Genomic DNA, 14,760 nt, shown 5'->3' on the forward strand with positions numbered 1-14,760 from the left:
TATATATATATATATAAATTATCCATCAGTTGCCTCGTAATTGTAGGCTTCTGTATTCCAGAGTATATTTGTCACTTGAACATGTCACTTAGCCTCTGGACCTCAGTTTTCCTATAACTGAAATGAAGGGATTGAAGTAGTTCCCATACAGTTCTAAAATTACAGAAGTCAATACCTTTATTAATGTGCTATTTAGTTAACTTGTTTCATCTCTTGATAGAGGAGTTTAGTGGAATTATAAACACTAGATTGTGGTAACTCACTAGGAACATCATGATTTAACCTAGATTATTTTAGGACACTATAGGCCTTTTGGGAACTCCTTCATGAATATTTATTTCCTTCAAGTCACACTTCATAAATGGCTACTCATTTTGCTTATGCCTATAACCTTATCCCTATGTTGATTTCCAGGTAGCAAATATTTCATGAATATAGACAATAAACAGAAGAAGAGATTTATAAGATTCTTTTAAATTTGACTTATTGCAGATTTAGTTGAAGTCAGGTCCTCTTAGGAAATAACCAATATTTCTGATGAGCTTCTTTAGCAAAGTTTACTCTTGGTATCATCCCAGCCATACTTTCCCAGATAGTTCAGCATGATCAACTCTTCCAAGATATTGTCTCACTGCAAAAGCAATCGCTTCTCCCAAATGCTACTCATGGATCAAATGACTTCTTTAACTGAAAAAAAAAATCTCTTCCTGAAATACAACTCATTCAAGGCTATTATCAAAAAGCTTCTTAATCATCTTTTGGCCATATTAAACTTCTATAACAAGAATTGAGCTTGATTTTACCCAGGTTAAGGAAAAAGACAAACTGTGGTTGATTTTTTTTTTTGGGTGTTTCCCCCCTCCCCTCTTTGGCTTCTCTTTACTTTTAAAACAAAGAACAAAATGACAAATCCAAATTTGAGACATCTGGATGTTTCCCATCATGAGGCTTAAACATCTGCATTTTTTCACTTCTCATCCAGATGTTTTGGTCTTATGTAAACCTAGCTAAAGTGAAGCAGAATATCAAGCAATCATCTGGGGACTTTGATTAGCATGGACAGCAAATCTGAATAATCCATGTTCTGAGAGTCCTGTTTTTTGTCTAGTGCAGAACGCATTACTAATGAGGTCAAAGTTACTGTAGGCTTGTTCCTTGTATGGGCCAGTTAGCTCTAATCTGTTCCATGACCACAGAATGCACCTCTAGCCTCATCCAGCTGTCTGGAAAATGAGAGTGTCCTTGGTCATACACGTAGTCAAGCAAGAAACTGAATAGCCGACCTCTACAACTTGGAAAATAAAATAAAAATGCATTTCTCATGGATTGTGGGTCAGCTGTGCTGTTTTTGTACAAAGTAATAATTATAATACTAACTCTCATATAGTTCTTATTCTTTGCCAAACACTGTTCTAAACACTTTATATACATTAATTCACAAAGTTCAAAACTGCCTGCATGTTACTGTTATATTTATTTTATAAATGAGAAAATGGAGGCAAAGAAAGGCTAAGGAATTAGCCCCAGATAAAATGGGTGGCATTCTTAGTTTTCTAGGCATTTCCTCACACCTCCTCTATCAAAAAGGTTGGGAACCCTGAATACATTGGTTGCTTTAAAAATACATCAAAATTCAAATATTTCTGCATAATCAATTTATGGGTGAAAATACTACTGAGGTGCAAGCTGTACCCATAAAGTAGGTTAATCTAATCCCCATTCTTCCATCCAATATGAAAGTTATAGCTATAAAAATACCCTTTTGCAAAAAAGAAAGGCAAGTGTTTGTTGGAGATAAGTCAGTATATAATGTAGCATTTAGGAAAAAGGGCAATGCAGTTAGGAACAATAATATATGTTGGGTGGCCTCATGGAACTAAATTGTATAAATATTTTGAGGAAGAATGATTTGTGTGACTGGCAGAGTGCTTAGGAATGTTTGATCTCCAAGCACAAATTGACTTTGAATCTTAAAATTTCTAGTCCCAGACAAGATGTAGAGAGATAATCTGATATTTTCTTTTTATAAAATAGCAAATAATAAAAGTGCTTGCCTAAAGAAGAATTGAAAAAATAACTCACATATTTGAAAAGCTTCAGGAATTGAAATTTCACAGATGCTCCCAAATGTATCTGTCTACTTAATCAACAAATGTGATGTAAGCACCTACCTTGTGACCTGCTCGATTATGGGTGTTTGGAGTGGCAAGTGATAAGATGAGGTCACTCATCTTCAGAAACTCTTAATGTAGTCCCATGTTTTCCCTTTCAAAACATAAAGGTTCTTCTTCTATAACTCCCCGAGTAATTATGGAAAAGCAATTGCTTAGTATCTTAGTAATGGAGTCGATGATCCTTAAGACCCATTTTTTCCCCCTTGGAGAAAAAAGCTACACTACATTTCCCACTCTCCCACTCCATCCTCCTTTGGAATATGTATTCTTTTTATGGGCCATCCTATGCCAACCTCCATTCTCTCTTTACCCATATAGAAGCTGAATGGAGAAGACTTGTTGGAACTTGAGGAGAGCAGAGCAACAACATGGAAAGAGCCTGTCTTTAAATGACTGTGAAGCAGAGCCTCTCCCTATAAACCTGCCCAATCCTCATTAGACTCTAATGGGAACAAGTAATATTTTTTATTGTTAAGATATATATGGGTGGTTGTCATGACTACTCTGAATAATATACCTTATGAAATTCCTTCATAATTATAAAGATGGTAATTAGCTAACAACTTCATTTTCAATTTTAGTGAAAATTGGGTTCCAGTCTCATCAGGTCCTCAATTACTTCTATTGTTCTTCACAGGATCACTCTCTGCTCTTCCTTCCTCCTTTTGATCCAAGACACCTCAACATATCTCATGCTGTGCATTGGCAACCTTGTCCAGTTTCTCTATTTTAGAACTGGTTACCAGTAACCCCAATCCCAGCCTTTTGAAATTTGTTTCCCTCTGACTTTCAATCACTGAAATGTCTTCATTTTAAGATCACAATTCTTTATATCAGAATAAGGTGAGAAATTTAAATACAATCAGAAGATGACATCTGAAGGACCAAACACCATCATTTTCTTCTTTGTGAATTTGGAATAATGATATGATTTTTAAACCAGATTTACAGAATCACTTTGCTGATCATTTCTCTCATCCAAATATTTGGGGGATGCTTCAGTGGCAAATACACCTAGTATTGTGTTGTCTTTATTCTTGTTCTGACAGTATCAGGATACTCAGTTAAGAAGAGAGTTTAACCAATCAAAAATAATTACTTTGGTACAATTGACTTTTTTAATCCTTGAAGTCTTTGTTAATACTGTTTGCTTTTTTCACTTTCCATTTTTTGCATCACAAAATCCTATTTATTTATATTTTTTCTTTTTTTTTTCTGTACTGTGAATTGAACCCAGGATACTCATCCTCTAATCTATACTTCTGATCCATTTTAAAATTTTTATTTTGAGACAGGGTTTCACTAAGTCACTGAGGGAAGGCACTGAGGCTAGCCTCAAACTTGGAATCCTCATACCTTAGCCTCAGGAGTTGCTGGGATTATAGGCATGTGCCACCACATCTGGCTAAATTTGCCATTTTATGAGAGGATCAATGTCACGACCCTAACTGCATCTCTCATCATCTCACAGTTGAAAAAGTGACAATAGCCTCCTAGCTAACCTCCCTGCCTCCATTCTCTCCCTTTACTTAAATTCTTCCTGCATCTGCTCTCAGATGAATGCTCCAAAAATTTTCTCAGCCTTTTAAAATATATACTTATATAGATTTCTGCTTTTACCAACTAAATGTGCTTTCTATCAGCTAAATAGAATTTGCTTATTCTTCCCAGAATCTTCACATGTGCTATTTTCTGCACTTTGGAAATTCCTGTTCTTCACCACTGTCTCCTCTATTCCAAACTCATCTCTTGCCCAAGTCAACAGTGAATTTCCTCACTTCACTTGTCTTCTCTGGATGTTCAATATTAACTTTCCTACACTGGAATGTGTTTTATGATGAATATGATGTATAAATTATTTGAAAACAATGATTGCAATTAAAAAATTCTACTATACTTTAGACACTGGCCAGTACACAATAGGCACTAACTAATAATTATAAATGTGGTTGAGAAAATAGCAGTAAACCTTTGGGGGAAAATACAGATAGGTGTAAGTGATTCCACAGTAAGTAAATGGAGCACTGAAAAACATGTTTAAATTGCTTGTGGCCAAATTCAGTTCTAAAAAAAGGCAACTTTGATATGAAAAGTTTGAACTGAATGATTTTTGTTTATCAAACTGTTCCATACATTTTTCAGAGAGCCTTAATGCTTAAAACTGTGACCTCCTATCAGACATCTTAAAACAAAAATGCATGAGTAATGGAGAAATTGGAGCCAGACAATTTTCAACATTAAATTCTCTCCCATAAAAGAGCATGACAATTGCAAGTGTTCAAACTTAACTGATCACGGTGGAACTATTTTCTTTCTTCACTTTAAGTCTGGTTTTATCAGTTCACTATCTCACCATGAAATATGAATATAAGGAGTAGAAGATACATATGTGGAATAATTAGGGCATATCCTCTGGTCATCAATTTTCTGATTAGTTGTTTAAACAACTAATTTTTTAAAAATAAAATGCCCAAGGCAGTAAACATTTTAAACCAGTGATTCTATAGTCTTATATGCCTTTCAAATACCATGTGAGTGGAGAAGTCTCTTTCCCTTTCTTGCCAAAATATTCTTTCTCACACTTGCCATTTTCCCACCTGTTGCAAAAGTAATCCTTAGGATACAAATCATTTCCCTCTCCTTTTGAACTCTTTTATAAATTTCTCTTTCATAACTGAACTCTTGTTTTTACCTTGAATTGCCCCCTTTAAGCCCCACAATATTAACCATCCACCCTCAACCAAAATATCTACCTTTCACACCATGCGACCAGGTTGAAGCCTTACCAGAAGCCTGAAAGTTTCTCTGTGTTCATATTTTTGAATGAGTGTTTGAAAACAGAACAGATTTGTATCTAATTCAATTAAGGCTTAGAGGCAGTGAAGAAAGACATCTTTTCAGGGAACATCCAGATACATTTCAGAGTCTCCATGGTTAGATTGGAGCCCATACATTATCAAAACTGCCAGATTTCATATTTTGCAAAATTAAACCCATGTTTACATTGTCCATCTCCTTGAGCATTGTTTATTCTCAGTGCAGTTTTCTTTTGCTATGTATTCATTGAGTTTATGCATTTCTCATTTGTGCCATCGTTTATGATGTTTTCAGGGTGTTTCACCTTAAAAAGTCAGTTTTAAAATGTATGTTTACACAATCACATAACAATAAATTCGTTATAATTGTCTTAGAACTAGTTGTACAAAGGGTCTTCATAGATTTCCAAAATCCATTTCAGTGAAATGCTGAAAAGAAAAATAAATTTCTTGGGCTGGGGATGTGGCTCAAGCGGTAGCGCGCTCGCCTGGCATGCGTGCGACCCGGGTTCGATCCTCAGCACCACATACAAACAAAGATGTTGTGTCCACCGAAAACTAAAAGATAAATAAATATTAAAAATTCTCTCTCTCTCCCTCTCTCTCTCTTTAAAAAAAATAAATAAATTTCCTCACTGTGAAAGCAACTGGAAGAATACATTATGTTCTAGACTAAATACTTATTATACCCTTATAGGTTTTATCTTTCAAAAATCTCATATGAAAATTAAATTTTGAATTGCCATCTAGAAATAAATTTTTATAGATAGAGTACACATTAGTTCCTGAAAATGGTAGAAAAGGTTTCTTGTCAAGTTCCCCAGCACAAGTGTGAATGCTCTGTTTTTGAGTACCTACTAGTAGTGAAAGGATACATTGTGGCCAGCCAACTCAAATTGCTACCCACGTTTAATCATTGTAAATAAAGGAAGCAGAGAGACCCATGTTATATTTTCAGAACTGGCATGCTCAATACAGAACTATTAGTTTAAAAATACCACTGAACATTCTATTTGAATTAATCTAGATTTCTGTGAAAAATAAAATAGTAAAAAGTACAATTGGCCACTTAAACATATACCACTCATTTCATGCAGATTATTAATTTGGTAATTACACATTGCATTAAAGAACAAATAGAGTAAATACAACTTTGTAACATTTGGAAAACAGTTCAGAATTGATAAATTTTCATTTTGAAATACCTATAGTTTTTACAGAAGCAAAATCTCCTTTCTCCGTGGAGAAAAATACATCTATGAAACACCTACATGTGTTGAACTGGACTTTTCAAAGGAACAACTAAATATCCCACTGTGAAGTGAACATGTATAACTGCTAAGCTTTCACATACTGTTGGTGCATAATACATTTTCTGAACAGCTGGATATAGAAAAGCAAGAAAGAAACAAGTAGGTTGAGCGAAACTCGTGTATCACAGGGAATCAGTAATGGAAAGAGGTTGAGAGAAATCATCAAAGCATATTATCTAATGTTTTCTTATACATTGATGTTCACAATTACAAGGCCTAGGCAAATTCTTGATTTTTACATATTGTATACATTTGCCCTTTTTTATGTTTATCCAAGAACTTGATTTATGAACCATTTGCAAAATGCCCCAATCCAACTTGATAAAGAATTAACCACCACAGGCATCTAGGTGGAGAGTACACCAAATTTGACTAATTGGAAAGCATACAAAGTAGTAATCCACAATAGATACTAAAATAGGGGCACATTACTTACAGCAAATATGGAATAGATTATTCACAGATATTTTGGGGTATGGTGCAGTCACAGTCACTGTATGAAGATGGACAAGTTTAGTCTATCAAATATACTCTTAGAAGCACCGGAAATAGAGATACTTCTGCAGGAACCTTGCACACATGGCCAAGCAGACACAGTGTACATATAGAACAGTCTATTTCACAACCACTTGGCAGATGAGAATCTCTGCAACTGCTGCTCTACCATTAGTAAGCTCAAATCATTTAGCACTTCATCTGTGAATATTATTTCTTTTCAATTGCTGACACTTGCAGTCAATACATATTTAAATTCAAACTCCAATGATGCTGAAAATCAAGTAAGAAAATACCAATATCTTCATAAAGCTTATAGCAGGTCAAGAGAGCATTTGGAAAAAAGTCTAAATGTAAATTTGTTAGAAAACAGTAAAAGGTGTACTTCAAGATGGGTTTTCAAAGTTGTAAAACTTTTGAAATAAGCCAGAAAGCCGTAAGTGTTGTTCAAAATCATCCTAAAAACTCACACCCTGTCTATTCATTTGCTTAAGAAATGCACATTGTTTACCTACCTACCAGTTTGCCTACAGAAGATATGGCCTAACAAAACTAAAAGCTGTTATTATGAGTTGTTGATTTAGTCTATAGAAGTTGTCCATGATGTTTGAGAGATTTTACATGTTTCAATCATGTTTTTTTTTTCCTCAACTGATCTTCCTTTACAAACAGTCTTCCAATTGGAGTTATTCAACAAAATTTTCTTTATAATTTCTGATTTTTCAGTTACTCTATAAAAAGTTATCTTTTCCCCTTAAAGTTAGTTCAGAGTTTTCAAATTCACTTAGTCTTTAAGTTTTCCTTATTTCAAATACCATGTAAATGCTGAAATATTCATAAATATGGGGGAGATAGCTCACCTAATAAGGTTGCAGTCCATGTGGAATAATAAAACCTACGTGAAAACAACAAAGTTTTAAATTTTTTTTAGGAAGAAATTAAAACTATACATTGGAACAAGGTGCCATACTACAAAAGCAAGTCTTTCCTTCCCCCCATTAGTCAGGAAATATAAACAAAAATATTTGAGTATAAAAGTGATTTCTGTGCCTTTTTATTCACTTTTTCAGCACCTCAATGTTCTTAGGTGTACTTTATGCTTGGTACAGCAGAAATTCTGTATGCTCAGATAGCTGTTTGGAGGATTTCATATTTTTCACTACCAAATATCGCTGGTGAAGCTAAGTTCTTTGGATGATAAAGGTAGCAGGGTATTGTTTCTAGGAAATTCCTGGGTGTCTTTCAGAGTGTTATTAAGGGGTAACTGTCCATTGAGTAGTGTCAGAGGCAAGTTACAGTAAGTATGGTGGTTGTCTAAGGAAGGTACTGGCAAGGTGGTGGTTGGCATCTCATGTTTATAGCCTCTGCAACAGTGCCTCATTTGCATTGAATCTGAATGGTGGAAATCAGGGAGATCAGCTTGAGATGATGCCAGAGTGGCAGACGTACTGGTCATGGCAATTGAGGGTATAGGCTGGAGTTCTCTGAAAAGTCCTTGTTCTGCAGAGTCTAGAACATGGCATCGAGAAAGCATTTCTTTTTTCTTGATAGGCATTTCATATATTAAATGCTTCCAAAACTTAGAATTTAATTTGCTGCTTTTGGGTCCCTTCCACTTGATCAGGGACAGAAGTTTGATGCTTCGCTTTAGGGATTCCATTTCCTGGCAATTCACCTTCCCTTTCAACTCTGTACACTCAATCAAAATCACTTTGATTTCTCCACTGACTAGCATGTTATGGAGTCTGCTTTCCAATTCGAAAATACTCCATCCCCGTCTGAGAATATAGTCTGGAGTTAGCACGATAATAAGTCTTCTGCTTTGCTCAACACATCTTGTGAGATCTTCAATGTATGCTACAAATCACAGAAAGAGAGAAAGAGTAAAACAAAGACATTGCCAGTCTTTAAAGCACCAGGTTTTCACTCTAGTATAGCACAGATCCAGTCTGTCACTAAAGTCCATTACATTTTCTTTTCTTGTATTGCACATTCCAAAACCCCTTTCCTTAAAAAATTAAGAAAATTAAAAAAAATACTGCATAAATTCTTATTTTCTTTTGCCTTATTGTTACTTACAGTGTTTTGATAGCCAATACAAGCTCTGGCTTCTTCAGAGCTTAGGTATATTTCAGTGATTTTTATTTATTTAATCACTTAATTCAAAGCAGGCTTCCAGGCTAGTACTCTAAGTGAACAAGCAATGAACAGGTCAATAAAAATAGATTTGGAACCTTCTAATAAACGCAGGGTTACTGTATGTTTGTAGCTGTTTTTCTTCCTGTTTTCCCCTTGTAAATTAATACTATTTTTAATTGACAAATAATAATGGTATACATGACACCTAGTTTTCATCTTCCTAACAAGTACTGGCACTATGTTTATCAAGTATTTGAGAGATAATTCTGATATAGAGATGATGAAAAAATCCTTTCTAGAATCAGCTTGATTCTCAGAATACCTTCTGTCATTTGCAAACTTAGGTTTCCCTATTTTGTCCTTCATACCCAGATACAGGGAAGTGGTGTGTGCTTAATTTGAACCAGCTGTTTTTTGTTCCAAAGAGGAGTGAAAGGTAAACTTGGAGATGGGAGATGGAGTGGAATGAATGGTGAAAGAGGAGAAACAATCAACTGAGAAGTAAGTTTTGCGCTGTTTTGTGGAGCAATTCTGAAAGTGAGGTGAATGTGTTATGGCTTTTTTCATGGTAGAAAAACACAATAACTCTAGATTTGTTTATCCCAAGGAATAATCCTTTTGTAATCATGCTTCCCAAAGTATTATCTGCCAAAAAGGGAAACGCACACATGTGTTAACAAATGGAGACTTGGACACAGGTGCTGCACCAGAACACTGTCTTTACTAAGCAGAGCACAAGGCTTTGTCTAATGTACAGTGCCCTCTAGCAGAAGCAGTGCTTACAGAAGCATAGCAACATTTGTCGCTGCAAATTTGTCCAAGGTTACAGACTACTTTCACATTCAGCACATAGTGTGGGGACACCAAACAGCCCAGTACAAGCCATTTGAAAGAGACACTTATTTTACAGATGCATGTTTTACAGATGATCTTTCTTTTCCAGGGTTTTATTTCCACCACTTGGCAGCAAGAAAACTTTCACAAGTGAAAATGAGCAAATTTTCTACACACCCTACAGATAAACAACAAAAAAAGTTTTTTAAAGAGATACACATAAAATTGCCTATTTAACAATTTGTTGTTAGGGCTGTTTAGGTTTTGACTTAATACATTTCAGGACTTTCTCATGCAGTAGATACAATGACTGTATCTGAGGGGATAAGGCAGTTGTTAGGTTGGGATGGAACCTCTTAAATATTATAAGTGTTTTATTTTAGGGATCACGTATTTTGGGGAAAATCAGCAGTGGAATCTGTAAAAACAAAACAACACAAAATAAAAATAACCACACAAGTAGCAATGGGGAAGTTTATCACTGAGTAATTATCACTTAGAGAACTGGTGAAACAGAATGGAAGGAAAGGTAGAGAGATTCAATAGAGTGGAAAAATATTATGCCACTGTATCAACAGCTCTGACTCTTCATTTTCTTCCTTTCTTTCTGCTCCCAAAAAGAAAGAAGTTATGTGGGAAGCTTCATCATTAGAAGTTGGATCTGTAAGATATAGTAAAATAAACTATCATGCATCTTTCCCATTTTTCTTTTCACCTTTCCTCCAAAACAAAACAAAACAAATTCCAAAACCAGAATCATGGTATCAGTGCAGTAGTCCAAGAGACTACAGTTTTCCCAGGTGAATTATGACTTAATTGTTAATTTTATAGAAATATTCTTTACAAAATAATTTCCCAATTGGTAACTTTGACTACTACTCTTTCTCATTACTTTTAGCATGTAATTTAAATTAAAATAGTGTTCTGTACAAACCTTGTCAGGAGTCACATCAAATACACCTCTAGGAACAACATTATTTCTGTGTTCAAATATAATATAAATGTACTTTTTGACTATATTTTTAAAAACAAAAGCTAGCTGTGTACATGTCTCCATTAAAAAAAAATTACAACCCAGGTATCTGCAGTCATAAGGGAAATTATACCTATATGTACTAATGAATTTGACTGTGATATCATGGGCTTTGGTTTTGCTAGATTCTTTTTTGGGGGCATGGGGAAGGGAAAAGTGTAATATATATTTTACCATGTGTACAGTTCTCCTGCTTCAGATTTTTTTTTTTTTGAACCAGAGATTGAGCTCAGGGTTTCTTAACCACTGAGCCACATTCCCAGTCCTTTTTAATATTTTATTTAAAGACAGGGTTTGCTGAGTTTCCTAGGGCCTCACTAAGTTGCTGAGGCTGGCTTTGAACTTGTGATCCTCCTGCCTCAGCCTCCCAAACCTCTGGGAATTCAGGCGTGCACCACCACGCCTGGCTCAGAATCTATTCTGACATTTGACAGGTAAAAATGCAACATTTAGGTTTCTTGGGGCTTCTTACAGACTCATTAGACATAATCTGCATTTGCCCCCAGAAAGAATGCCTGTCAGGACAGATCCCACTAAGCTCAGCTGTACAGGGTGTGGTGTTGAAGGGAACCTTGGAGAGAGGGAGTGGTCCTGTCTCCTGCATACTACACTGGCTGTGCTTATCCTGGCAAAGCCTAGTGGAGAGTTGAGGCAACCATCCAGATAACTTCGGCTGAAAACCTGCTGTGGAAGAAAAAAGTTCTGAATTATCCTGGTTTGCCCTATATATACATTAATCATATGCACTGGAGTCAGTCAGTCAGTACATCAAAATTTTCCCTGGGTAGACACAGCACAAGAGTCCCAAAGAAAACACAAGCCATTTGCTTGGGCCCTGAATCTCGTGTTCCATTTCACTTGGTGAAAAACCAAGTGGAAGTTTTCTGATGTGGAGCCCACATTTCACTTCTTGGGATGGTGATCAGTGGCTGGGCAGCAACCTCAGTGTTTGAAAGCAGCTGGGGAGGTGCCTCAAAGAGCTGCCTGGCTCTAAGGAAAAGAAGGAGAGACTGTGCCTTTACTTCCATAATCTGGCTCACTCTCTGTTTTTCTCTTTTTCTTCCCCTTTTCCTCTCCCTACCTCTTTCTTTCTGCCTTTCCTTTTTCTCTCATCCTTTCCTGTCTTTTACTTTTATCTCCTCTTTGCTTTCTTTTTGCCTCTCTCTTCTATATTCCTCTCCCTCCTTCCTCCTCGTTTCTTATGGCTTTCTTCATCTATCTTTTAATTTTGGCAAAAACAAGATCACAGCTATCATGAAAATATATATAAATGACAGTAAGATGAAACAGCATAGTTCACCTTTTTCACTTGCTTATCTTTAGCCTTGGAGTTGTTCCTGGTGTGTATAATTAAATGCCCAAGATAATCCCCAACCCCTTAGGGCTACATGTTTGCATTTAATGACTGTGACTTGGAGCTTGATCCATTAAGGACTGTGTCCTATTTTCATATGACACATGAACTATGAACAATATTTTACATATTTAACAAGTGTTCAAAAAGATGATGATGATGATGATGATGATGAAGAAGAATAAGAATATCATGCAATTGAGACCATATGTGACCCACAAACCCTTAAATATTTATTATCTAGACCTTTACAGAGAAGGTTTGTCACCCCTGACTTAGAGACCAAGCAGAGTGGTTAGGTTTGGAAAAGTTCCAAACAAACAAAGCAGAAACAGGTATCAAGTTAAGACATTGCTGGTCCATAGGGTAGTCTCAGACAGGCTGTGGGTTTTTCCCTGGTAGGGCTGTGGTTTTGTGGGAGACATTTTAGAAACCTTCAGAAAATGTTCAAAAAGCTTGTTACCACAAAGAGATAATAAAGAAACGTTCTTTTGAAAAAAAAAATCCCTAAATCCACAGCACATATGAAAATCTTGCCCTGACTTGTTCAGGCAAATTTAGCTACTGAATGGCAAGGATCCCTTTAAAAGACTCCTTTTTCCACATAGAAATGTAAACTATCCCTTAAATAAAAGGTCACCAAGTCATTTCTTTGCAAATTCTGGTTTGAAATAACTTTTGATGACAGAATAGACCAAAGAAGTCTGTGTCTGATAGTCTTTGGTTTCTCTAGACAAGTCTGTGAAACCACTGAAGATTTTCAGACATGACAATTTAATTAGATAAATAAAATATCCCCTTTAATATAGTGTTGTTGGGGTGATTAATTTGGTATAAATTAAATCTTCACATTGTAAGTACAAATACAAAGAAACTTTTACTTCTGTCTGTGCTGAAATTGACAGAGTTGCGAAAATATTCTTGAAGAAAATACATTTTCAAGAGGCCATATTAGGGATGTGGACTTATTAGGAAAATGAAGAGAAATCATGCCAGTAGCAACAGTACTGATGGGAAATAAGGAAACTGGCTACCTAAAGCCTTATTAAAATCAAAGCAAATTTGATTTTAAAATCTCTTTCAGGAGCAGTTGTATATTCGTGAATTTCTATGGAGTCTAGCTGCTGCCTATTGACCACATGATCTCTCAAATTAATAAATTACTTTCTTATAAATTATTTGTGGGTTAACACTTCCACTTATATCAGGGCTATGTATTATCAAGAGTGTATAGCATACTTTATATAAATAAAAGATGAATATTTAGTTTCTAGACAAAGGCATAATATATTACTTTAATAGATTTAAATATAGTAGTTTGATATACTTAAACTCGTAGATATGTACTGAAGCTGTTATGTAAAAAATACACATCACTGCTACAAGACAGAATTCATCAAGGCAGATGAAACTACTAATTTTGGGGAAACATTAGCTAATTGATAGCTATCAATAATGATGATTATAAAACCTACAGGGTGATATATTGATTTAAAATCAGCCTTATATATAGGTTTCCCATATACAAAAGTATTTTTCAACACTATAAAGTTAGGAAGAAATATTAGACTTTTATTATACCTACAGGCTTATAGTGAGATACTTTACAATATAGTTTCGCTGGAAGTAGTATTTGGATTTGATAAGAAATTTAGTCTGTTTACTTTTCTGAGCATATTGGAGTAGAGTTCCTTCTCTCTTCACTCAAACATGAAGCGGGTGGTAGACACATCTAATTTTATTCCATGTGAGTAAATTTCACACAATGTGTTAAATTTTCATGGTTGTGCATGTCACTGCTGCCTCACACTTTTTAGGTCACAGACATTAGATTCCCTGGAAAAGGATTTTATTACTCCCAAAGGACAACTTATTTGAATGGTATCCAATCTGTTCAGCTATTAGAGAAACTATTGGCAATGAATACTTACAGATCCATGTACAAAAATGTTTTTTGCATGCCTCACTTCAGAAGTGACTAGGGATCATCTGACACCAGATGTATTCTCCAGTCATTTGTCATTTCATTGTCAGCACAATCGCATGGCTAATACTAAGCAGTAGAGAACTGAGGATTAGACTAGTGAGGAGAGTTTAGCAAATGCAGGAGTGTAATCAAACATTAGATTTTTCCCTTAAATTATTGAAAAATCATATGATTCTTGAGTGAGAGAAATTTATGGGAAATTGAGCTTGAAAAAAAATGAAAAGACAGTTTGATAGTTGGGGCCAAATTTATAGGTATAATTTCAATAGACATGATTGATTAACCTTATGCATGATAATATTTTTAGTTCACTAGCATTTTTCTCTGGTGCAATCATGCGTGGATACTCACATAAGATTCTCATAGTCTTCCTATGCATAGGAGAACATATTGAGGTAAAATCATTTGAAGGAATTTTTCCTTAAGTTTACTTACACATTTATAGTTTTGCTTAAAGCTTTAGCCAGAACAGGCTTGAATTGTTATTATTAATAAATAGTGACATGTACTTTTAAGTACCTTACTTTCTTTCTCATAAAGCCTTGGCAGGATTGTTTTTTTTTTTTTTTTTTTTTAAAACCAGGGATTGGACTCAGGGGTATTCAACCACTGAGC

At 35.2% G+C, this 14,760-nt stretch overlaps 1 protein-coding gene across 1 annotated transcript in view; it reads right to left on the reverse strand.

Moving 5' to 3' along the window:
* Positions 1 to 5,881: 5,881 nt before the first annotated feature.
* LOC107152417 (X-linked interleukin-1 receptor accessory protein-like 2) overlaps positions 5,882 to 14,760 on the reverse strand; it is a 28,405-nt gene continuing 19,526 nt past the window's right edge. Inside the window, exon 4 of the mRNA XM_048796875.1 lies at positions 5,882 to 8,655. Within this exon, the coding sequence (XP_048652832.1) occupies positions 7,958 to 8,655 (698 nt within the window). The 3' untranslated portion in view covers positions 5,882 to 7,957. The remainder of the gene's footprint in view (positions 8,656 to 14,760) is intronic.

Source organism: Marmota marmota, unplaced genomic scaffold (genome assembly GCF_001458135.2).
Source record: "Marmota marmota marmota unplaced genomic scaffold, marMar, whole genome shotgun sequence".
Classification (NCBI taxonomy): domain Eukaryota; kingdom Metazoa; phylum Chordata; class Mammalia; order Rodentia; family Sciuridae; genus Marmota; species Marmota marmota.